Source organism: Bufo bufo, chromosome 3 (assembly GCF_905171765.1).
Source record: "Bufo bufo chromosome 3, aBufBuf1.1, whole genome shotgun sequence".
NCBI lineage: Eukaryota > Metazoa > Chordata > Amphibia > Anura > Bufonidae > Bufo > Bufo bufo.
The window spans coordinates 623,396,996-623,423,587 of record NC_053391.1 but is presented as its reverse complement, the minus strand read 5'-3'; the positions used below and the strand labels follow the sequence as shown (position 1 = coordinate 623,423,587).

Sequence of the window (26,592 nt, the reverse complement as noted above, 5' to 3'; positions counted from 1 at the left end):
GCCTATGAACCCCATAGACTATAATGGTTTCCGCTCAGAGGAAGATTTTTGAATCGAAGACAAAAGTCCTGCGCGCAAAACTTTTGTCTCCGCTCCAAAATCCTTCAAACTCTCCGTACATTTGGCAAATTAAGGGGGGAGGGGTTGGTTCTATGACATGTGCTATAGAAACCCTTCCTAAAGTGCAACCCCTCAACTCTCCTGACTTGCCTGTTTTACCAAATACTTGCATTTCCCAAGAAATAACTATTTTGGAGCAAATAGTTTTTTTAGAACTCAGTGTTGTGTCATTCCTCTGTTATTCCTCCTGGAAATGAAGTGTGAATAAACAACTGCGTGTTACCATTCTCCTTGTCAATAGGGTGTCCTCCTACGTCGTCTGACTGACTGTGCTGGGACACAACCCATTGACAAAAGAATTGGTAACACCGAGCTGTCAATTTATTCCTACATTTCCATGATGCTCCAGAATTGTTATTTTATGGGGATGGAAGTAGTTACTAAAACGGACATGTCAGGAGAGGCGACAGCTACGCTTGAAATTACTTTAACTGTATTAGGCTACATTCACATGGCCGTTGTTTTGCGGCTCGGGTGTTCACCTATTCAATTCAATGGAACCGCAAAAGATGCAGTCCGCATCCGTTGCCCCGCAAAAAGAAATTTGAATATGTCCTATTCTTGTCCGCCTGTTCCGTAAATTGAATAACGCACACGGGCGGCAACAGTGTTTTGCGGATCCGCAATTTGCAAACCTCAAAACACGGCACAGCCGTGTGAATGTAGCCTTAGGGTACTTTCACACTAGCGTTTTTCTTTTCCGACACTGAGTTCCGTCACAGGCGCTCTATACCGGAAAAGAACTGATCAGTTTTATCCAAATGCATTCTGAATGGAGAGCAATCCGTTCAGGATGCATCAGGAGGTCTTCAGTTCAGTCCCTCTTACGTTTTTTGGACGGAGAAAATACCGCAGCATGCTGCTGTTTTCTCTCCGGCCAAAAATACTGAACACTTGCCAGAATGCCTAATTTACATTGAAGTGTATTAGTGCCGGATCCGGCATTAAGTGTTGCGGCAAAACGGATCCGGATTTCCGGTCTGCGCATGCGCAGACCTTTAAAAATGCGAAATGAATTTAGACCGGATCCGTTTTTCCGGATGACACCAGAGAGACGGATCCGGTATTTCAATGCATTTGTCAGACGGATCCGCATCCGGACAAATGCCATCAGTTTGCGTCCGGCGACGGAACTGCCTGCCGGAATCCTCTGCCGCAAGTGTGAAAGTACCCTTATTAGGATAAATCATAGTGACCTACATGAGATGTGATGGGACATGTTAGGGAAGGAAGGCTTGTCATTTTTTGGGGGCTGTGTCATCATATAAGGGAGGCAATGAGAGCCTCAGACGGAGAGGTCAATAGTAAAGAAAGGTGATGTATCACTGCCGCACAGCCGGTAAGAACTCCAGGAATAAGATCTATTTAATCAATGTATTATACATACAATCCCAATAATGAGACCACAGCTGTATGAGTTACTAGGAAAAGACATAGTAAGGCCTCTTTCACACGAGCGTGACGGATTAGGTCCGGATGCGTTCAGTGAAACTCGCACTATTTTGTAAGCAAGTTCACTCAGTTTTGTCTGCGATTGCGTTCAGATGTTCAGTTTTTTCTGCGCGGGTGCGATGTGTTTTGATGCGTTTTTAGAGGCGCGTGATAAAAAAAACTGAAGGTTTACAAACATCTCCTAGCAACCATCAGTGAAAAACGCATCGCATCCGCACTTGCTTTCGGAGGCAATGCGTTTTTCACTGAAGCTCCATTCACTTCTATGGGGCCAGGGCTGCGTGAAAGATGCAGAATATAGAACATGCTGTGTTTTTCACGCAACGCAGAACTGATGTGTGAAAAAAAACACTCATGTACACAGACCCATTTAAATGAATGGGTCAGGATTCAGTGCGGGTGCTATGCGTTCACGTCACATATTGCAACCGCGCGGAAAACTCGCTCGTGTGAAAGGGGCCTAAGGCCTCTTTCACGTGACCATATGTATTTTGCGGCCTGCTTTTTTTTTTTTTTTTTTGCGGATCCATTGTGACAATGCCTATCCTTAGCCGCAAAACAGACAAGACTAGGACATGCTCTATTTTTGCGGGGCTATGGGACAGACATACAGATGCGGACAGCACACCGTCATTTTTTGTGTACCCGTTGAAAAGAATGGGTCCGCCTCCTATCCGCCACAAATGCGCATAGGATGCGGACCAAAAATATGGTTGTGTGGATGAGCCCTGTGGATGAGAGAAGACAAGTGACCAAAAATATTTTACTTCTTAACGCATTTTTAGATTCATATGTGCTTGTGATTATGGCATATGGTGCCTCCCTGTGGTCAACTGTAGAAATGCACCTACAGATTACTTATGTCACCTAAAATATGCATCTCGGGGGTATTAGTTCTCTTTACAGAGGGCGCCTACTAGGTGTAAAGAGCCTCATAGGCCAAGCAATGCTCCTCTGGTAAAAAGGTAAATGCCAATGGCAGTCATTATGCAATGAGGAGAGGTAGATAAGCTGAGCCCATGACAATTCCAGAACTTTACAAGGGATAGCCTATCCTCATGATAGGCCATCAATCTCTAATCGGTGGGGGTTCAGCACCCCACACCCCTGCCGATCAGCTGTGTCAGAGAGCTCAATGTGAGCAGTAACCAGCAAAGAGCTTTGTAGTTACGGCGCCAAATTTTGGCATCAGAGCTACCGCATCTACCTCTGATCACTGAGGGTGAGGGGTGTTGGGTTCCCGTCAATCAATTATTGATGGCCTTTTCTGAAGATACACCATTACTTGTAAAACCATGGACGACCCCTTGACAAATGACACAAAGGAGTAGGACAGAGGTAGATCTAAAGAGAGTAAATATAATAACTTACCACAGGCATTTGATCATAAGATCGAATGGAGGATAGCCGATCTAAGAAAGCAGAAAATATCGTTACAGGATGTGTCCAATATTTATTCATACAAAAAACATTTAATGGAAACTATCTACCCTAGAAGGGGTATTCCCACCTTAGACACTGACTATATTTTATAGAAATCAACATGGCCGCTTACCGCTAACCCTAAACTGTCCACACACATACAATAGCCATCAACAGAGATCTACTTCTGTCTAATCCACGGTAAACAAGCAGCTCAGCAATGCCCCCGAACTCATGACATAATTGTCCATTCCTGTTGATACTGGTGGCTTCGGGGCGACATTACCCTATGTGTAAGGCGACATTACCCTATGTGTAAGGCCAGCTGCAAACACTACTGTCCGGCAAGTATGATCACCACAGTTTTCTCTTTAATCCATTTGGTTATAGTCATGAATTCATGTTCCCAAAAGTGTCCGATAATTTGAAATGGTTAAGGCTATGGACACCTTCAGGGCAATCATTTGTGATTGCATTTTACTCATTTTGGGCCAAAATATTTTTTTCAATTGGTTTCTAAAATTTTTTTTACCAGTTTTTGTGATACATGTGGTTAAAATCAGTCTATTTGCTGACTGTCCCTCCTGAGGTCTGTGGGCTCATATGAGCCTTATCTCTAATCTCCCGATCTGATATACACTCATTATAGATAAACTCTGATCAAAGTGATAAGAATACGGCTTAAATGCTTGTTTTTGAGGTCAGGAGATCAGACATAAGGAATCATATTAGAACTCAGGAGGGACAGTCTGCAAATAGACAGATTTTTAAACTCGTTTTATTAACGATAAACCGTTCAGGTATGAATCAAGTAGGATAAAGCATATTAGTTTCCCACGCAGGGGAGTAACATGATATGACACAGGTACAGAGTGATGCAAGACACAGGGCATACAATTTAAGACAAAATAAATCATGTAAAAAAGTGCTGAGAATGAAAGCATACAACTTCACACATTAAAGAGAAACTGAACACGTCCCCCTTAACCCAAACTTGGATTGTCAGTCGCTGAGTACCTATGAGAGGTTTGCAGGGGTTAATGTGGAGGAGCACTATTCTCCCCAAACCTTCTGGAATTTCTGCAGGCACTTCCTGTGTTTAAAGACAATGTTTTCCATGGATACTACGTGATTGACAAGGGACTTCCACTAACCCAGAGATGGTGGTCTGTCTCCCATCCATCGGAGCGCGATAGCTTTTCTAGCTAGGAATAATGCTTCCCCTAAAAATATTCTATTGTAATGGGACCACGTTTCCTCATCCAGCACCCCGAGTATACAAAGTTTGGGACAATGAGGGATCGCAGCAGGAACCATTGTGGATAAGACCCCCAGAAGCGAAGTCCAGAAGCGGCGGACATAACTGCATTCCCAGAACATATGCCAGAAGTCGGCACAGTCCGCCGAGCATCTATGGCACCTACTATGAGGGATCCTTCCCATCTTATGCAGCCTGGTTGGGGTGAGGTAGCTCCTATGTAGAATAAACATCTGGATCAATCTATTATTAATAGAGGGTGAAACCCTGGTCGGAGTAAGGAGCGCCTCACTCCAATCATCCTCCGTCAGAGAGGGTATGGATAGTTTCCATTTGTTTTCAATAGCAAGAGGGTTCATTGTCATGCGGTTGCATAGCAGATGGGTGTACAGGGCGGAGATGAACCCTCTCATACCCTGCGATCTCAGCACTCCTATCAAAGGGTATTTTGAGATTCCCCCCCCCCCCCCAATACTCTTAGCTGAGCCTGCAGGGCGTGTCTCAATTGCAGGTACCTAAAAAACATATTGCGAGGCACACCAAATTTGTCCTGCATCTGCGAGAAGGAGCATAAATTCCCACCCTCATACAAATCTTCCAGTGTGCAGATCCCATGGAGCTTCCACATATCAACCCCATCCACCAGACTCACATGAGCGAACATGGGATTATCCCACAAGGGAACTAGATCAGGCAGATCCTTATATGAATGTAGTTTAGAAGCCTGCCACACCTGATGTGCCAGCCTGTGGAGAGGGAGCAAGCGACCGCGGGGGCAATTTGAATTCTCCAGAACCGGCCAGAGAGTGCCCAGACGCAAGTGTTCCTGTAGAAAGTACTCAGCATTGGGCAAATCAGCTGATGATGCCCAGGGCCTCAGGAACTTAAGCTGTCCAGCCAAGAAGTAAAGAAAGAAGTCCGGAAGAGAAGCACCCCCTTGCGTCTTAGGCCTCTGAAGCACAGCCAAGGATAGTTTCCTTCTAGCTCCACCCCACACAAACGAGGCAACCATGGCGTGAACACGATCAAAGAAGCCTTTAGATATGGGAGCGCACGCATGAGCTAGAATGTATAGGCCCTTGGGGAGCAGTATCATTTTAACAAGATTCAATCTGCCCATAATGGAAAGGGGGAGAGATCTCCATGACTTGAATTTGTCTGCAAAGAGAGCCACCAGGGGTTCAATATTCAAAGTGTATGATAGATGTGCATTTCTAGTGATTGCTATCCCTAGGTATTTAAAACGATGCACCACGGGTAGATAGTGGTAGTGAGACGGCCAGGTGTGATCCCAGAGAGGCATGATAGCTGATTTGGTCCAGTTTATGAGCAACCCGGAAAATCTGCCAAACTGTTCAATAATTTTGATTGCTCTAGGGAGCGATGCCTCGGGGTCAGACATAAACAGGAGCAAATCGTCAGCATAAAGTCCTATTTTATCTAACCTGCCTCCCATGGTGATACCCGTGTATATCTGATCCTGTCGTATTCTTAGAGCTAGATGTTCTATAGCTACTGCGAATAACAGAGGGGACAAAGGGCAACCCTGCCTCGTGCCCTTATTCAGTGGGAAGGAGCTGGAGTGATGGCCATTAATTAATATATCTGCCCTCGGTCGTTTGTATAAAATCTCAATCCACCTGATGAATTTCGGACCGAAGCCAAAGCTCTTCAGCACAGCAAGCAGAAATGACCACTCAATCGAATCGAAGGCCTTGGCGGTGTCCAAGCAGGCCATAGCCCAATGAGCCCCCTCAGCCGCCCCTATCTGTGCAATCACCTGGGCTCTCCTGATGTTATCAGAGGTGGACCTGCCCGGCATAAAGCCTGACTGATCACTATGCACTACTGAAGTGATCACTCTATTAAGACGATTTGCTAGAACTCTGGTGAGAATCTTATAATCTAGATTCAAAAGGGAAAAAGGCCGGTATGATCCGCATTCCAGCGGGTCTTTATCGGGCTTCAGAATAACCACTATTGTGGCGTCATACATAGAGTCCGACAAAAGTCCACGGGTGTAAGCTGTCTTATATAGTTTGTGAAGTTGCGGGCCTAATATGTCAGTGTATCTGGAGTATACTTCTATTGGGATGCCATCCGGGCCAGGGGCCTTCCCAGCAGGGAGGTCCGTGATTGCTAATTTAATCTCATCCAAAGTGATATCATCCTCCAAGACAATTCTAGCCAGATCACTAAGCCGAGGATGAGGCACCTCAAGAAGGTTGCCCATCTCAAAGGTCTGCTGTTTGAGAAAGAATGATTTGCGATTACTTTTTTCTGACAGATGCATCATGTATAGTCTGCAACTGTTAGGCCATTCCAGTCTATTCGTCTCAGTTGGGGAGGATGTGGAAGCATTCTCTGCCTCCTTGCATCTAGTGTGTAGTTCCACCTCTTTGTGCTGCGCGTCTTTCTTGATGAAGGATATTGATGATTTGAGACAACCTCTCAGATATGCCTTCAAGGTATCCCATAGCAGCATCCGTCTGTCTCAATATCCTGCACCTCCAAAAACATCAGCAACTGATCAGGGACCCTGTCGTTGCTAGCAAAAAGAGACAGCCAGAAGGGGTGGATGCGCATCTTCCTTCCCTGTCTAGCAACATCAGAGAGTTTAAGCTCGGCCCATATCGGGGAGTGGTCTGAAGGGCCCGTATCTCACATCATTAAGATCAGTGTAAACCAAAGCATTCCCTAAAATATAATCAATCCGGGAGAGAGCTCCCCTGGATGGGGCGAAGCATGAGTATTCCTGTATTAGCGGATGTCTGATCCTCCACAAATCCAGCCACCCCATCTCAGCAGCTACTCTAGAGAGAACAGTATCAGGAGGAGAATCATCATGCACACTAGAATCCCCGCGAAATCTATCCATCCCACAATGCATAACCATGTTAAAAACGCCCATGCAAAGCAGTCTAACATTGGGGTATTGTGCGACAAATCCAATCACAGTTTGCAGTAGGGAGGTAGAAGCAGGCCACGGATTGTATACATTCATCACTACGTAGGGAGTACAGTTAATATGCACATATAGGAAAATATATTGACCCTCTGAATCAGTAACCACCTGATGCACCTCCCATCTAAGACTACTATGGACCATTATAGCAATCCCCCTAGAGTGTGAACTTCCAAATGCATTGGCTAGGTATTGAACCCAGGGTTTTTTAAGTCTACTCCCGGTCTCGGGTGTCAGGTGGGTCTCCTGCAGACCAATAATGTGAGGGTTAAAGGAGCGAATGTGTGAGAATACCGCTATCCTTTTCTTTGGATCCCCCAGTCCCCTTACATTCTAGGACAGGATTTTCATGGAGGCCATTTCGGGTTCATCTCTGATCTTATAGGATGTCTTACTACTTTTCCCACTAGAAAGAAGCGAACCATTACTATACACCACTGCCCTGTAATTCCTCTGTCTAACCCTGCTAGAGAAGAAATCCATACCTGAAGAAAACAAATCCTAAAGGAACATAACTTAATGCGTTGAAGTAACAAGGTGAATATATGGTCGTTGGAGTCTGATCCAACTAGTATATGGGCCCATATTTCGGGGACCTGCATAGTGCAATTAGAGAGAGTACCTATGCAGGTAGTGCTCCCATCCCAAATTATTGAGCAACAACAATATATGTTCACATATAGTGGCAAGGCATGCACAATAAGGTGAAATAAACTATGAGTTAACTCCCACATGAGTGAAATTTGCAGTTAGCGGAACAACGAGACCCACACCCGCAGACACAATAATAAGTGGGTGATATGACGATCAGTAAGTCACCAAACAGAAGTAATACTTGCACAATGAACGCAACCAGCGGGTCAGTACAGTCCTGAACGTCCCGATTTCCTGGAGACCCAATCTTCCGCTTCTTTAGGGTCAGCAAAGAATATGGTTTTCTCTTCATCCACTACACGTAGGCGCGTTGGATATGCAATAGAATACTGCAGATTCAGGTCCCACAGTCGCCGCTTGACTGAGACAAATGTGGCTCTCTTCTTTTGTAGATCGGCTGAGAAATCCGGGAATAAAGAGATTGTCACATTTTCATGCTTGATTACTTGCTTGATCCGCGCTTGGCTAAGGATGAGATCTCTGTCCTTCCAATTCAATAATCTCGCAAGGAGAGGCCTCGGTGGAGCACCGGGAGGAGGGGATTTGGCGGGAACCCTGTGCGCCCTTTCTATGGCGTAAGCGTTGGAAAATGGCGCTTCTGGAAATAATGCTTTGAACCAGAGCTCGAGAAAAGTGGCAGGGTCCCGACCCTCAGCTTTTTCCGGAAGACCCAGGATTCGGACGTTGTTTCGTCTGGCTCTGTTCTCCAGATCGTCACACTTCTGCTGCCACTGATTCACAGAGTGCTCAAGATCTTGAACCTTGCCCACCAAGGGCCTGGTCAGGTCTTCAAGTGAAGATACCCTGTCCTCAGTATTCATAACGCGATCTCTAAGCAGCTGGACATCATGCCGAAGCAGGCCCAGGTCCACCCTCACCTCCTCAATCTTGCCGGTAAGCGATGTTTGGCAGGAGGATATCGCTGACATGAGCTGTATATACAGTCATGTGAAAAAATTAGGACACCCTTTGAAAGCATGTGGTTTTTTGTAACATTTTTAATAAATGGTTATTTCATCTCCGTTTCAACAATACAGAGAGATTAAAGTAATCCAACTAAACAAAGAAAACTGAAGAAAAGTCTTTTCAAGATCTTCTGTAAATGTCATTCTACAAAAATGCCTATTCTAACTGAGGAAAAAGATAGGACACCCTCACATGTATTCCCTCTTAAATTGGCTCAGATCTCACACAGGTATATCACACCAGGTGCACATAATTAGTAGATCGTTACTCTGCATGTTGAATGAGGCTTGCCCTATTTAAACCTCAGACATTTAGTTTGGTGTGCTCCTGACTGTTGAAGTGAGAGTGAGCACCATGGTGAGAGCAAAAGAGCTGTCAGAGGACTTCAGAAAAAAGATTGTAGCAGCCTATGAGTCTGGGAAGGGATTTAAAAAGATATCAAAAGATTTTGAAATCAGCCATTCCACTGTCCGGAAGATAGTCTACAAGTGGAGGGCTTTCAAAACAACTGCCAACATGCCCAGGACTGGTCGCCCCAGCAAGTTCACCCCAAGAGCAGACCGCAAGATGCTAAAAGAGGTATCCAAAAACCCTAAAGTGTCATCTCGAGAACTACAGCAGGCTCTGGCTACTGTTGATGTAGAAGTACATGCCTCTACAATCAGAAAGAGACTGTACAAGTTTAACTTGCATGGGAGGTGTGCAAGGAGGAAACCTTTGCTTTCCAAGAGAAACATCGAGGCCAGACTGACATTTGCCAGCGATAAAGTTGACAAAGACCAGGACTTCTGGAATAATGTTCTTTGGACAGATGAGTCCAAAATTGAATTATTTGGACACAACAGCAGAGGACATGTTTGGCGTAAACCAAACACAGCATTCCAAGAAAAGAACCTCATACCAACTGTGAAGCATGGAGGTGGAAGTGTCATGGTTTGGGGCTGCTTTGCTGCAGCAGGACCTGGTCAGCTCACCATCATAGAATCCACGATGAATTCTACTGTGTATCAGAAGGTGCTTGAAGAACATGTGAGACCATCAGTTAGAAAATTAAAGCTGAAGCGGAACTGGACCATGCAACATGACAATGACCCAAAACATACTAGTAAATCAACCAAAGATTGGCTGAAAAAGAAGAAATGGAGAGTCCTGGAATGGCCAAGTCAAAGTCCAGATTTGAATCCCATTGAGATGCTGTGGGGTGACTTGAAAAGGGCTGTACGTGCAAGAAACCCCTCAAACATCTCACAGCTGAAAAAGTTCTGCATTGAGGAGTGGGGTAAAATTTCCTCAGACCGATGTCGAAGACTGGTAGATGGCTACAAGAACCGTCTCACTGCAGTTATTTCAGCCAAAGGAGGTAACACTCGCTATTAGGGGCAAGGGTGTCCTATCTTTTTCCTCAGTTAGAATAGGCATTTTTGTAGAATGACATTTACAGAAGATCTTGAAAAGACTTTTCTTCAGTTTTCTTTGTTTAGTCGGATTACTTTAATCTCTCTGTATTGTTGAAACGGAGATGAAATAACCATTTATTAAAAATGTTACAAAAAACCACATGCTTTCAAAGGGTGTCCTAATTTTTTCACATGACTGTAGGCTGTCTTCAGGGTGAACTCTGGTTCCTCTGGGCTCTCTGCTTCCATTTGCTGTGCTGCCTGACTGCGGGTGACCGCCGCGCGTGATGGTGAACGCGCGGCGGCGCCATGTTGGGCCTCTTGTCTGGAGTACTCTTTGAGCTTTTCAGCTGCAGTTTGCACTTTGTTTGGACCCATTTTCGGTGTGCGGGGTTTCCTCTTGCGCTTGCACACCGTCCACTCTAGGATAGGAGTCGGCAGGGGAATCGGAGCAGATCTCAGATGCGTGCTCACATGCTGGTAGTTGGCCCCCACCCCCCCAAATAGACAGATTTTTAACTGCGTGTATCACAAAAACTGCAGAACATTTTTAATAAAGACTAATTGAAAAAAAATTTTTAGCCCAAAATGAGTAAATGAAATCATTAGATGGGCAGCACGGTGGCTCAGTGGTTAGCATTGGTGCCTTGCAGCACTGGGGTCCTAGGTTCGAATCCGACCAAGGACAACATCTGCATGGAGTTTGTATGTTCTCCCTGTGTTTGCGTGGATTTCCTCCGAGTTCTCCGGTTTCCTCCCACACTCCAAAGACAGACTGACAGGGAACATAGATTGTGAGCCCCATTGGGGACAGTTGGATGCTAATGTCTGTAAAGCGCTGTGGAATATAGTAGTGCTATATAAGTGCATAAAATAAATTAATTAATTAAAAATGTACCCAAAGGTGTCCATAGCCTTTAAATTAGAAATGACATATGAAAAACTCAAATATAAGCCGTTGAATATGGAACATAAGAGATATGAGATCTAATGTGTAATAATAAATTAATTTCCTTTTTTTTCCTATCTACCGTCTGTATGAGGAGAGTGGGAGTGGGGGATTGGATACATTTTGGTATGTATTTTTTTACATTTATTTACTGACATTTTAAATATATAGTATACAAAAAGACTACAATAGAAGAAAACTCAACCACTACAGAAAAGACTGCTGGTCACTCACCAGTTGGATTACCCCGTACGTATTCAGACTTTTCTTGAAGCGTATGAATTTGTCTTTCCAACTGTTTATTCATCTCGACTTGTGTTTCGAATCTCGTCTTCCACTCGTTGCCTGCCGTGCGGTACAGAAGTAATTGAGTCATTACAGACAGTGTTAGTCCTGTGCCTTTAATACGCTTCACTTATACCTCCGAGAACATGACATTGGAAAGGTGATTTATTGTGTATGTGACCCCTATTAGGGCGGGCTGATGGCTGAACCTAGCCCTGCATTGCTGTAGACCGTGTGGGTGTCATCCTCCTTCTAAACCTCCCTCTGTGTGCCCATCTATACCGGGGATGACTATGAGCAGCCAGAGAGAACAGTTCCCACTACCACATAGCCATGGTGGATCCGTTGGATCCTTTCCGGCATCGACTTATAATGTGGTCTGTCAGATTTTAGATTGCATGAATAGCGAAGCAGACTGGTGACTCTTGCTATAAAAAAAATGTGAATGCAAAACGCTAATTAAGAGATCTAAAGCCTTGGTCGGACATCGTCGTTTTGGTGGACTCTTGGCTATTACTATTCCGTGTTATTGGATGGAAAAAGAAAATCTCCAAAAACTCTGTAATATTATAATACAACTTCCTAAACATACAGTAATCTTGCGACATATGTCAGCCCTTTTCAATCCCTAGAACTCGAATATGCGGGATATTCAATGGAGTACGAGTCAATCTTCTCAGTAAGTTCCTAGGCTTTTAAGGATTTGAAGCTCCCTGTAGTCCTCACTAGAGACTCCTGGGGATTGTGAAAGACTTCTCCATTAGTACTAACACATGCTGGTAATCATAAAAGCACACTTTACTTAGCAAGACATACTACTGGCGTAGAAAAGTAAAACGTTTTGTCAAAACTGCCGATTTGCAATAAAATAGGTCATCAATATCAGACTGTCCAGTTAGATAATCCCAGCAGACGTACTTGATTGAGCATTGTATTCTTTATTTAAATCATCAAAAAAATGTCCAATAACAGGATGGGTTTCGGCAAATTCAGCCTTTCTCATCCCAAAAATATCCAATAACAGGATGGGTTTCGGCAAATTCAGCCTTTCTCATCCCAAAAATATCCAATAACAGGATGCGTTTCGGCAAATTCAGCCTCTCTCATCTCAAAAATATCCAATATCAGGATGCGTTTCGGCAAATTCAGCCTTTCTCAACCATAGGTTGAGACAGGCTGAATTAGCTGAAACGCGTCCTGTTATTGGATATTTTTTTGATGATTTAAATAAAGAATACAACGCTAAATCAAGTACGTCTGCTGGGATTATCTAACTGGACTTTGCGGTGGGGACTGCCCCTTCCCGTGCAGCGGTAAGAGGATCGTGAGCTGTGGAATTTGGTTTTCATCAATATCAGACTGGCGGGGGTCCGACACCTGGCTCCTCCGCTTATCAGCCCTATGAGGAGATGGTGCAGGCAGTGCGCACATACAGTCTGTCTTCCCGCTGCTGCTACATCTATGGCAAAGCAGCAGCAAACAGGAAGAGAGAAGGGAGACTGCGGGCACTGTCTCCTCATACAGCTGATCGGCAGGGGGTGCCGGGTGTCAGACCCCCACTGATCTGATAGTTATGACTTATCCTGAGGATAGGTCATCAATATTAAAAGCCTGGAGAACCCCTTTAATGAAGCGCTGCCCCCACTGAAGTGAATGTAGCATACACCAGCTACTGCAGGCATGCAGAGGTCGGACCCCGCCAGTCAGATACTGATGGCCTCTCCCGAGGATATATAAAAGGACCAGAAAACCGCTTTACAGCCACACACATCACTGAAGCTGAAAAGTCTGCTGCAGATTTGACTGCAGATGGATTATATGCGTTTTTGCAGCTGAAACAGGGCACACGACAGGGCACAGAAGGCAAGGAGCGCCATATGGTTTTTGGAGGGCAGATTTTGCTGGAATGGTCTTTGGGCACCACGCTGCATTTGAAGAGACCCTGAGGTACCCCCACAGTGAAAACCCCCCAAAAAGTGAACACATTTTGTAAACTACACCACCCAAGGAATTTTTAAGGGGTTTAACGAGCACTTCACTCAACAGTTGTTTCATATAATTTTTAATACTTGGGTGTGGAAATAAAAAATACATTTTTTTTTTTTACAAAAAAAAATTGTGCTTTAGGCCCAAACTTTCTTTTTCACAAAAGATAACAGAATATTCCCTCCCCCCCCCAATTTGCTACCCACTTTCTCCTGAATACAGTAACTCCCCAATTATGGTCGTAAACTGTTATTTGGGGATACGCCAGGGCTCAGAAGGGAAGGAGCGGCATCTGGATTCTCTAACATGGAATTTTCTGTCATGGTTTTTAAGAGTAATAAACTGCATGAGGGCTTATTTTGTATAAGACAAGCTGTAGTTTTTATTGGCACCATTTTGGGGTACGTTTGGCTTTCTGGTTGCTTTTTATCTCATTTTTGGGAGGTGAAGTCACACAAAAAAGCTGTTTGGTGTCATATTTTTTTTTTTACACCGTTCACTTGATGGGGTAGATCATGTGATATTTTTATAGATCCGGTCATTACGGATGCAACGATACCAAATATGTCTAGTTTTTTTTTTATTTTTACATTTTACACAATAAAAACATTTTTAGAAAAAAAAATAATGTTTTTGTGTTGCCATTTTCTTACAGCCATATTTTTTTCTGGCTATAGTCTTGTATGACGGCTTTTTTTTTTCGTAACGAGGTGATGTTTTTATTGCTACCATTTGGGGTACATACGACTTTTTGATATTATGTTTTTGTGAGGTGAGGTGACAAAAAAAAAAAAAAATGTTCACTTGATGGGGTAGATCATGTGATATTTTTGTAGAGCCAATTGTTACAGATGCGGCGATACCAAATATGTCTATTTTTTTTTTTTTTACACATTAAGAGCATTTTTAGAAAAAAAATTATGTTTTTGTGTTGCAATTTTCATACAGCCATATATTTTTTATTTTTCTGGCTATGGTCTTGTGTGGGGGCTCATTTTTTGCGGGATGAGGTGACGTTTGTATTGCTACCATTTTGGGGTACAACAACTTTTGGATTGATTAACATTATTGTTTTGGGGAGGTGAGCTTACAAAAAAATCTACTTTGGCCCAATGTTTATTTATTTCTTTACGGCGTTCACCTGATGGGGTAGATCATATGATATTACTATAGAGCTGGTCGTTGTGGACGCGGTGATACCAAATATGTCTATTTTATTTTTTTGCTTCTATTTTTTTACATTTTTAAATAATGGATTTGGGGGGGGGGGAGTTTATTTTTTTTATGTGAAACTTTTTTTTTTTTTTTTTTTACACTTTCTGTCCCCCAAAAGATCATACAAGACCTCTCGGGGACATTTAACCTTACTTTTTTTTTTTACTATTGATTTCTCTTGTAACTGGGGCTGACACAGTAGCCCCAGTTACAGGGGAAATACACCCCTCAGAGAGGCTGTACTGTAGAATACAGCACTGTACAGCAGGGATGCTCAACCTGCGGCCCTCCAGCTGTTGTAAAACTACAACTCCCACCATGCCCTTCTGTAGGCTGTCCGGGAATGATGGGAGTTGTAGTTTTGCAACAGCTGGAGAGCCGCAGGTTGAGCATGCCTGCTGTACAGCATAATATGTTGGGTCTATGGAAGACCCGACAGCTCCTGCACTCTCCCGGCGGTCACATGACCACCGGGCCGGGAAAGGAAGCGGCATAGCGCTTCCTGATCTGTATACACAGCGCTCATTGAACGCTGTGTATACAGCGATCTAGAAGGCAGGGACACCCAGGAACGGTCCCTGCCTTCTCTCTGGGGTGCGCTGCTGTCACTTATAGCGGCCCCCCCGATTAGCATGCAGCTGCCATCTCTGAATGGATGTTCCAGAACGTCCATTCAGAGATAAACCGACAGCCCAAGGACGTTTATAGTCAATGGGCGGTCGGGATGGAGAATCTCACCACTTTGCTAGTACTATACAATGCTGCGGACCTGCCGCATGAAAATCTGAGGTGGCGTCTCCTCAACGTTTGGCTATGTCTATAGGTGACTGAGACACGGCAGATTTTCATGTAGCAAATCTGCTGAATCAGGAAAAGAGGGTGAGATTTAGGGCTCATGCACACAAACATATTTTTTTTTCTTGTCTGTTCCGTAGTTTTTTTTTGCAGCCCTTATGGGGAACAATTCACTTCAATTCACGGAAACGAGTCCATGTGTATTCCTTGTCTGTACATACACAATAGCATTACGGACAAGGATAGGATTGTTCTATTAGGGGACATCCAACAGTCGTGTGCATGAGCCCTTAAAGAAAAGCGTAAAAAATTTGAAGCATAAATTGACCGGCGGTGCAGATTTGAAATCATGTAAACCAGAGGTGCACAACCTGTGGCACACAAAATTTTGCGGCCCCCGTCTTCCTGGGCAGAAGCACAGCTGATCGTGCGATCAGCTGTGTATCTGCCTGAAGTGCCGCATGACGATGGATGACCGCTCCTGCACTGTAGCAGGAGCAGGTCGGGCTCCCGGCTGTAAGTGACAGCGGAGAGCCGAGGAGAAGGCAGAAGTGCTTTATCAGCGCTTCTGCCTTCCCCTCAGATAGATGAGCGGGGCGATGAGCGGCTTGGGGCAGAGGAGCGCAGAGTTGAGCTCTGCCTTCTACAGGAGGCTGGTTTTCCCTGTAACTGGGGTTCCTTTGGATGCCCCAGTTACAGTGGAAATAGTAAAACAAAAAAGTCTCTCATTGTCTCCCCAAGGTCTTACAGTGACCTCCTGAGGACAAATTATGTGGAGAAAATATATATAAAAAAAATAAGTTAAAAAAATTATATAAAAAAAAAAAAGTAGAAAAAAAATATATAATAAAATACAAATAAAAGAAAAAAAGAAATAAAATATTATGTGGCAAAAAAAGATTATAAAAAAAAAAACTCATAAAAATAAAAATGTTCACTGTCCCCTGACCATTTGGGGAACATATTATGTGGCAAAAATATATTTAAAAAATGTGTAGAAAGTTCTAAAAAAATTATAAAAATTAACCAAATAAAATAAAAAAATTTAATGAATTAAAAAAATACAAATAAAATACAAATAAAATAAAAAAAGGAAAAGGAAAAAGCGCAAAATAAAAGAGTGCTCATTGTTCTCCAACAGACTCTTTATGACCTCTTGGGGGACATATTACCGGTATGTGTCAAAAATATATTTAAAAAAAATAAGTAATAAATCAATTATAAAAAAAAAATAATACAATAAAATATTAATAAAATACAAATAAAAGTAAAAAATAAAAAGAAAAGGTAAAAAAAAAAAAAAAAAAGTCAGTGTCCCCCAAAGGTCTTTTTATGACCTCTTGGGGGACATATCATGTAGCAGAAATATATTAAAAATTAAGTTAAAAAAAAGATAAAAAAAGATAAAAACACCCACACCAACCATAACCGTCACTATTACCGACCCATTCACGTAAAACTATACATATTATATAACAAAATGGCCTACACAAAATAGGGAACTAATTATAATAATTTATTTTGGCATCAGTTTGCATATTTAATGAATAAGGAGCTATAGTTTGAAAAAAAAAAATACTTTTTAAAAATGTTTAAGGGCTCTTTCACACCTGCGTTCTTTTCTTCCGGCATAGAGTTCCGTCGCCGGGGCTCTATGCCGGAAGAATCCTGACCAGTTTTATCCTAATGCATTCTGAATGGAGAGAAATCCGTTCAGGATGCATCAGGATGTCTTCAGTTCCGGACCGGAACGTTTTTTGGCCGGAGAAAATACCGCAGCATGCTGCGCTTTTTGCTCCGGCCAAAAATCCTGAAGACTTGCCGCAAGGCCGGATCCGGAATTAATGTCCATTGAAAGGCATTGATCCGGATCCGGCCTTAAGCTAAACGTCGTTTCGGCGCATTACCGGATCCGACGTTTAGCTTTTTCTGAATGGTTACCATGGCTGCCAAGACGCTAAAGTCCTGGCAGCCATGGTAAAGTGTAGTGGGGAGCGGGGGAGCAGTATACTTACCGTCCGTGCATCTCCCGGGGCGCTCCAGAGCGACGTCAGGGCGCCCCAGGCGCATGGATCATGTGATCACATGGACACGTCATCCATGCGCATGGGGCGCTCTGACGTCATTCTGGAGCGCCCCGGGAGCCGCACGGACTGTAAGTATACCGCTCCCCCGCTCCCCGCTCCTACTATGGCAACCAGGACTTTAATAGCGTCCTGGCTGCCATAGTAACACTGAACGCATTTTGAAGACGGATCCGTCTTCAAATGCTTTCAGTTCACTTGCGTTTTTCCGTATCCGGCGGGCACCTCCGGCAAATGGAGTACACGCCGGATCCGGACAACGCAAGTGTGAAAGAGCCCTTAGGCAGTTTCCCCCAAATAAAACTACTAAAAAATAAATTATAAAGCCCTATGTGTCACGTAAAAAATTGTTACAAAAATTACTTTGGTAGTTCAACAAATAAGATCGTTACAGCCGTTTCAACTACTTGTGCTAAATCACAAAAAAGTGTCTGGTCAATAAGGTCTTTTTTAAGCCTGGTCATTAAAGGGTTAACCAATGAGCTCCTTCCCCGCTAGTAAAAAAGTTAAAGCGCTTACTGGTTATTGTAGGGCCCCTATAACTTGGGGCAGGAGGCGGTAATAACCAGTGAGCCCCGGCCTCTGCGGTGAAGGAAAACACTGATTTATGAATAGGAGGCAAAAATGATTTTTAACCCGTTCCTGCAGCATGGCCCCTGAAACCAAAGGTTCATACTTGCCTGCTCCGGTCTTCTGCGCTGCCCCCATCTTCCGGTCCCCGCACTGCTTACACCTGGCAGTGCATGGCTATGGAGGACTGGAGCTGTGGGTAGCAGGTAAGTTTAACTCTTCGGTTTCAGGGGCCATGCTGCAGCACGATATTCGGGACAATTACTGGGAAAAAGTGTTCATAGGATCGCTCATATCTTCTATCTGGCCGGTATAATCATGTGCTGATTGGTCGATAAACACGGAATCGCTCGTTTGTCGGCTGATTTGCATATTATATCAGGATGAAAGATGTACAGTTATCAGCAGCACATCTCTCTGTGTAATCAGCTACCGATAATCAATAGAACTGCGGCAGCGATCATTCCTCCTCAATCACTTTGCATTGGCTTGTGTAATAGACTGATGCAAATGAGCGCCGATCGGCATTTTTTTATTTATTTGCGGCCCCTTGAAATAGAGCGATGTGACAATGTGGCCCCCAGACCAAAAAAGGTTGTGCACCCCTGCTATAAATGGAGTCAGTTTTGCTGCAGTCGACTTTTCACTGTAAGTGTGCGGCCGTACCCTGGAGGGACGTATTCACATGGTGCTGTCATGTCACTTTTTCACAGAATACGATACGAATGCACCGTGTGAATACCCGGCAGCGGCCCCCCCGATTAGCATGCAGCTGCCATCTCTGAATGGATGTTCCAGAACGTCCATTCAGAGATAAACCGACAGCCCAAGGACGTTTATAGTCAATGGGCGGTCGGGATGGAGAATCTCACCACTTTGCTAGTACTATACAATGCTGCGGACCTGCCGCATGAAAATCTGAGGTGGCGTCTCCTCAACGTTTGGCTATGTCTATAGGTGACTGAGACACGGCAGATTTTCATGTAGCAAATCTGCTGAATCAGGAAAAGAGGGTGAGATTTAGGGCTCATGCACACAAACATATTTTTTTTTCTTGTCTGTTCCGTAGTTTTTTTTTGCAGCCCTTATGTGGAACAATTCACTTCAATTCACGGAAACGAGTCCATGTGTATTCCTTGTCTGTACATACACAATAGCATTACGGACAAGGATAGGATTGTTCTATTAGGGGACATCCAACAGTCGTGTGCATGAGCCCTTAAAGAAAAGCGTAAAAAATTTGAAGCATAAATTGACCGGCGGTGCAGATTTGAAATCATGTAAACCAGAGGTGCACAACCTGTGGCACACAAAATTTTGCGGCCCCCGTCTTCCTGGGCAGAAGCACAGCTGATCGTGCGATCAGCTGTGTATCTGCCTGAAGTGCCGCATGACGATGGATGACCGCTCCTGCACTGTAGCAGGAGCAGGTCGGGCTCCCGGCTGTAAGTGACAGCGGAGAGCCGAGGAGAAGGCAGAAGCGCTTTATCAGCGCTTCTGCCTTCCCCTCAGATAGATGAGCGGGGCGATGAGCGGCTTGGGGCAGAGGAGCGCAGAGTTGAGCTCTGCCTTCTACAGGAGGCTGGTTTTCCCTGTAACTGGGGTTCCTTTGGATGCCCCAGTTACAGTGGAAATAGTAAAACAAAAAAGTCTCTCATTGTCTCCCCAAGGTCTTACAGTGACCTCCTGAGGACAAATTATGTGGAGAAAATATATATAAAAAAAATAAGTTAAAAAAATTATATAAAAAAAAAAAAGTAGAAAAAAAATATATAATAAAATACAAATAAAAGAAAAAAAGAAATAAAATATTATGTGGCAAAAAAAGATTATAAAAAAAAAAACTCATAAAAATAAAAATGTTCACTGTCCCCTGACCATTTGGGGAACATATTATGTGGCAAAAATATATTTAAAAAATGTGTAGAAAGTTCTAAAAAAATTATAAAAATTAACCAAATAAAATAAAAAAATTTAATGAATTAAAAAAATACAAATAAAATACAAATAAAATAAAAAAAGGAAAAGGAAAAAGCGCAAAATAAAAGAGTGCTCATTGTTCTCCAACAGACTCTTTATGACCTCTTGGGGGACATATTACCGGTATGTGTCAAAAATATATTTAAAAAAAATAAGTAATAAATCAATTATAAAAAAAAAATAATACAATAAAATATTAATAAAATACAAATAAAAGTAAAAAATAAAAAGAAAAGGTAAAAAAAAAAAAAAAAAAGTCAGTGTCCCCCAAAGGTCTTTTTATGACCTCTTGGGGGACATATCATGTAGCAGAAATATATTAAAAATTAAGTTAAAAAAAAGATAAAAAAAGATAAAAACACCCACACCAACCATAACCGTCACTATTACCGACCCATTCACGTAAAACTATACATATTATATAACAAAATGGCCTACACAAAATAGGGAACTAATTATAATAATTTATTTTGGCATCAGTTTGCATATTTAATGAATAAGGAGCTATAGTTTGAAAAAAAAAAATACTTTTTAAAAATGTTTAAGGGCTCTTTCACACCTGCGTTCTTTTCTTCCGGCATAGAGTTCCGTCGCCGGGGCTCTATGCCGGAAGAATCCTGACCAGTTTTATCCTAATGCATTCTGAATGGAGAGAAATCCGTTCAGGATGCATCAGGATGTCTTCAGTTCCGGACCGGAACGTTTTTTGGCCGGAGAAAATACCGCAGCATGCTGCGCTTTTTGCTCCGGCCAAAAATCCTGAAGACTTGCCGCAAGGCCGGATCCGGAATTAATGTCCATTGAAAGGCATTGATCCGGATCCGGCCTTAAGCTAAACGTCGTTTCGGCGCATTACCGGATCCGACGTTTAGCTTTTTCTGAATGGTTACCATGGCTGCCAAGACGCTAAAGTCCTGGCAGCCATGGTAAAGTGTAGTGGGGAGCGGGGGAGCAGTATACTTACCGTCCGTGCATCTCCCGGGGCGCTCCAGAGCGACGTCAGGGCGCCCCAGGCGCATGGATCATGTGATCACATGGACACGTCATCCATGCGCATGGGGCGCTCTGACGTCATTCTGGAGCGCCCCGGGAGCCGCACGGACTGTAAGTATACCGCTCCCCCGCTCCCCGCTCCTACTATGGCAACCAGGACTTTAATAGCGTCCTGGCTGCCATAGTAACACTGAACGCATTTTGAAGACGGATCCGTCTTCAAATGCTTTCAGTTCACTTGCGTTTTTCCGTATCCGGCGGGCACCTCCGGCAAATGGAGTACACGCCGGATCCGGACAACGCAAGTGTGAAAGAGCCCTTAGGCAGTTTCCCCCAAATAAAACTACTAAAAAATAAATTATAAAGCCCTATGTGTCACGTAAAAAATTGTTACAAAAATTACTTTGGTAGTTCAACAAATAAGATCGTTACAGCCGTTTCAACTACTTGTGCTAAATCACAAAAAAGTGTCTGGTCAATAAGGTCTTTTTTAAGCCTGGTCATTAAAGGGTTAACCAATGAGCTCCTTCCCCGCTAGTAAAAAAGTTAAAGCGCTTACTGGTTATTGTAGGGCCCCTATAACTTGGGGCAGGAGGCGGTAATAACCAGTGAGCCCCGGCCTCTGCGGTGAAGGAAAACACTGATTTATGAATAGGAGGCAAAAATGATTTTTAACCCGTTCCTGCAGCATGGCCCCTGAAACCAAAGGTTCATACTTGCCTGCTCCGGTCTTCTGCGCTGCCCCCATCTTCCGGTCCCCGCACTGCTTACACCTGGCAGTGCATGGCTATGGAGGACTGGAGCTGTGGGTAGCAGGTAAGTTTAACTCTTCGGTTTCAGGGGCCATGCTGCAGCACGATATTCGGGACAATTACTGGGAAAAAGTGTTCATAGGATCGCTCATATCTTCTATCTGGCCGGTATAATCATGTGCTGATTGGTCGATAAACACGGAATCGCTCGTTTGTCGGCTGATTTGCATATTATATCAGGATGAAAGATGTACAGTTATCAGCAGCACATCTCTCTGTGTAATCAGCTACCGATAATCAATAGAACTGCGGCAGCGATCATTCCTCCTCAATCACTTTGCATTGGCTTGTGTAATAGACTGATGCAAATGAGCGCCGATCGGCATTTTTTTATTTATTTGCGGCCCCTTGAAATAGAGCGATGTGACAATGTGGCCCCCAGACCAAAAAAGGTTGTGCACCCCTGCTATAAATGGAGTCAGTTTTGCTGCAGTCGACTTTTCACTGTAAGTGTGCGGCCGTACCCTGGAGGGACGTATTCACATGGTGCTGTCATGTCACTTTTTCACAGAATACGATACGAATGCACCGTGTGAATACCCGGCAGCGGAATGGATTAGGCCGAGGGTCGGTCCCAGGTTTCTTCACCTTCATCTTCCACGCTGCTCAGTTTTCTTTCCAGATCTGCGACCGTGTTCTTCATATCAGATACTGACGCCTGTAACATTTCCCTGAGCAGAAGAAAACAACCAGTCAATGAAGGACCGCCCGCAGTTTTCTTAGTCACCTGAGTTTTTCAAAGCGTTTATTTGGGTGTTTTTTGGATTCAGTTATAGTTTTACGCCATATGTGCGACTTTTTAAGCTTCTCTGCACTTTTCTTACCGGGAGGGTCCGACGGATTTACTATACCTTTCTCCAGAAAGTGGCATCAGTTAGATCTGAAGTCTATGCCGGCCCCCAGCAGACGCAGACTTCAGTATCAGGGCAGAGATCCCCCTAATTTATTAAGAGGCATCTGTCTCCTAGTCGCCAGTGCGGGAGACCAAGCCTGGCGTATGCAAACTTACCTACGTTTAGGTTAGTAAAATAGGGGCATCCAAAACCCCTTCCCTGGGAAACGCCCCAACTCCGCCCCCTGGACCACCCGCTTATGGGCGGAGTTATCACTGGCCACAAGATTTTCGGCCAGGACAGCCTGATTTTGCCGAAACGGTCTCTGAAAATCAGGGACAGTCCCTGCAAATTCGGAAGTCCCTCAGTGTGTCTTACCACTAGCGTAGGGATCAGCAACCTTCGGCACTCCAGCTGCTGTGAAACTACAACTCCCAGCATGCACACTTACTCAGCCATTCTTGTAACTCCCCTAGAAGTGAAAGGAGGATTCTGGGAGTTGTAGTTTCAGAACAGCTGGAGGTTGCCGATCCCTGCACTAGTGGTTTCTTCAGGGCATTTTTCCCTATAGAAAAACATCTGAAAAAACACCTAGAGCTCTAGAATGCTGCATTTTTAAGACATCTTAAAGGGGTTGTCCGAGCTTTTTAATACTGATGACCTATCCTCAGGATAAGTCATCAATATCAGATTGGAGGAGGTCCGACATCTCTGCCGATCAGCTGTATGAGGAGATGGTGCGCGCAGCGTGTACGTGTGCCGTCTCCCTTCTGTCCGCTGCTGTATGTCTATGGGACAGCAGCGGACAGAGAGACGGGAGACGGCATGTGTGCACCGTCTCCCCGTACAGCTGATCGGCGGGGGGTGCCGGGTGTCGGACCCCCTCCGATCTGATATTGATGACCTATCCTGAGGATAGGTCATCAATATTAAAAAGCCTGGACAACCCCTTTAAAAAAAAACAAAAAAAAAAAACTACAGTAACATTTTTCCATAGACCTTCAGCTAACATCTAAAACTGGCATTTTTACATCAAAACACACCAATAAAATGCAAAAGTGCAGAAAATAGCAGCAAAAACCTATGTATGAAAGCGTAAAAACAATTATAATTATTTTTTTAACCAGCACTTTTTCCCCATACAGCTCGTGTTTCAAGTTCGGCGTACAAGGTTCGGGTCTGGGTTATCTATGAATTCCGTTTTGGTTCCGCTCTGTGGTGTACATAGAGAAGTAAGGGCCCCATAGCAAGGACCAGGCCTTCCACACCGGACAGAAGGGTTTCCTCCTAAACCCTTGGGCCATTTCCCACTGCCTCATTTGCTAAAAGTAGTTCCTTTAGAGGGTAAAGTCCTGATTAGGTTTTCACCCCCAGTAGAAGAGGAGATAATCCCAACTAAGGCTGAGCCCCCGATTGCCCTGGGCCCCATAGTAGTCGCGTGGTCTGCCGCGATGGTAGTTACGCTATCGGGAACCATAACGGAATTCTTAGATAACCAGAACCTTGTACGCCGAACTTTAAACCACAAGTTGACTCATCCCTAGCAGTGACATTACAGGCGGCACGCACGGGTGGGAGGCATGCAAAAAACACGCCATTAAAAACGCCAGGTGCTAAAACACCTAAAAAAAAATAAAAAATTCTATGAAAAACACTGATCAAGTCAGGCGTGTTTTGAGGCCCAGTCCAAATACTGCCGATGAAGGGTATGTTCACACAGCTAAACTACAGAGGCAGATCAGTAGGCCGAGGCGCTAAAAATGCATAAAATGACGCTATTTTAACCCTTCCCCACTGAGTTCTGCTTCAAGGTTCTGGAGACGTCTGAAGCTGAATTCCCATGAAGTTAATGAGAGGCTGATGATGGCGTCTTCATAGCGGATTACAGCCGTGTGTGAACATACCCTCACGCTGGTTTCAAGCTACGTGCCGCCATTATAAGGATTTCTCCACAGTTTATGCAATGGAAGGTCCATAATGTAAGGCCAAAACGTTGTAGCAGTGTGTATATATACATAGAAATACGATTTTTCGGTTTGGCGTGTCAAGTCTTCATTTCTATTGTATTACGGAACAAGACTACTTGCGCTGTGCGCCATTTCTCGCGGAGGAGCGCCATGTATCCTCACTTACAGAGATGGGAGTACCATCATTAGCTGGGGTTCTTAAAGGGGTTGTCTTTCTACAGTAAGTGGCATTTATCATGTAGAGAAAGTGAACACAAGGCACTTACTAATGTATTGTGATTGTCCATGTTGCTTCCTTTGCTGGCTGGATTCATTTTTCCATCACATTATACACTGCTCGTTTCCATGGTTACAGACCACCCTGCAATCCATCAGTGGTGGTCGTGCTTGAACACTATAGGAAAAAAGCACCAGCCTGTGTGCACTCCCATGGTCCCGGCCATAGGGTGGCCACTGGCTTCACCCCAGAAAGCCCAACCTCACTGGCCACGCCCACCTCATTGAAGCCACGCCCGTATCGCCAGCCGGCGGGAAAAAGGGGGGAGGAGAGGGAAGAACTTTCTGAATAGAAGGTGAGCTGGGGGCAGCCGGGTGCTTCTCTCCCCTCAGTCAGCGGCTCTAGTGACTGCATCTCACAGTGCTGCTCTCTGAAAGGGTGGACACCCCTGCGTCTTTCCAGGCCCTGCGCCGGACTGAGGACAGGGAGCCAGAAAACCGGACCTTGTGGCCACCATAGAGGCCGATGCTTTTTCCTGTAGTGTGCAAGCACGACCACTGATGGATTGCAGGGTGGTCTGTAACCATGGAAACGAGCAGTGTATAATGTGATAGAAAAATGAATCAAGCCAGCAAAGGAGGCAACATGGACAATCACCATACATTAGTAAGTGCCTTGTATTAAGGCCCCTTTCACACGAATGAGTATTCCGCGCGGGTGCAATGCGTGATGCGAATGCATTGCGCGTGCACACACACGGAACCTGGACCCATTCATTTCAATGGGGCTGTGTACATGTGCGCTGGTTTTCACGCATCACTCTTGCGTTGCGTGAAAATCGCAGCATGTTCTATATCCCGCGATTTTCACGCCACGCAGGCCCCATAGAAGTGAATGAGCTGCGTGAAAATCGCAAGCAAGTGCCGATGCGATGGGTTTTTCACTGATGGTTGCTAAGAGATGATGTTTGTATACATTCAGCTTTTTATCACGCGCGGGAAAAACGCATTCAATCGCATTGCACCCGCGCGATAAAAACGGAACGCGATTGCAGACAAAACTGAATGGACTTGCTTGCGAAATCGCACAGTTTTTACTGAACGCATCTGGACCTAATCCGGACACGCTCGTCTGCCAGGGGCCTAACCTACTCTACATGATAAATGCCACTTACTGAAGTGAGTCGAGGCTACTTACCTGCTCCCAGCTGCTTGATTCTGGCTCCATTGGACCTTCCATGGGGGTCACGTGCAACACTGTAGCCAATGACTGTCCACAGTGGTGGTGTGTCCTCCAACATGGGGGGGGGGGGCTTGTAAACATATTTGACTCCATAAAGGGGGGTTTCATTTAAGAACTTTATAAAAAGCTGGAAACCTCCTTTAAGACCAGCCCCCTGTAATGTGTACCCCCCGCACATTCACAGCCTATAGACCGCAGTCAGTACTTGACAATACACCAGGCCGCCATTTCTCACTTCATTTTGGTCTCCATCAGCAGCTCCTCCGCCCGCCGCTCGGGGTCAGTGACCGCCCGGCTCCTCTCCGTCCTCCCCTCCATCTCACATGCCTAGTTTCAAGCCCCTTGTTGACGTTCCCATAGCAACAGGACTTGGTCACGTGGCCCTCTCCTCGCCTCATGACTTCCGCGCCGAGGTCCCTCCCTGGTCACG

The 26,592-nt window shown here is 44.5% G+C and overlaps 1 protein-coding gene across 1 annotated transcript in view; it reads right to left on the bottom strand.

Annotated features, from left to right (window-relative positions):
* The window catches only part of CCDC169 (coiled-coil domain containing 169), a 63,241-nt gene extending 36,724 nt beyond the window's left edge, over nucleotides 1–26,517 (bottom strand). Inside the window, exons 1-4 of the mRNA XM_040426112.1 lie at nucleotides 26,398–26,517; nucleotides 22,492–22,574; nucleotides 11,418–11,528; nucleotides 2,944–2,984 (exon numbers count right to left, since the gene is read on the bottom strand). Coding sequence (XP_040282046.1) covers nucleotides 2,944–2,984; nucleotides 11,418–11,528; nucleotides 22,492–22,574; nucleotides 26,398–26,480 — 318 coding nt within the window. The 5' untranslated portion in view covers nucleotides 26,481–26,517. The remainder of the gene's footprint in view (nucleotides 1–2,943; nucleotides 2,985–11,417; nucleotides 11,529–22,491; nucleotides 22,575–26,397) is intronic.
* Between the last annotated feature and the right edge of the window lie 75 nt (nucleotides 26,518–26,592).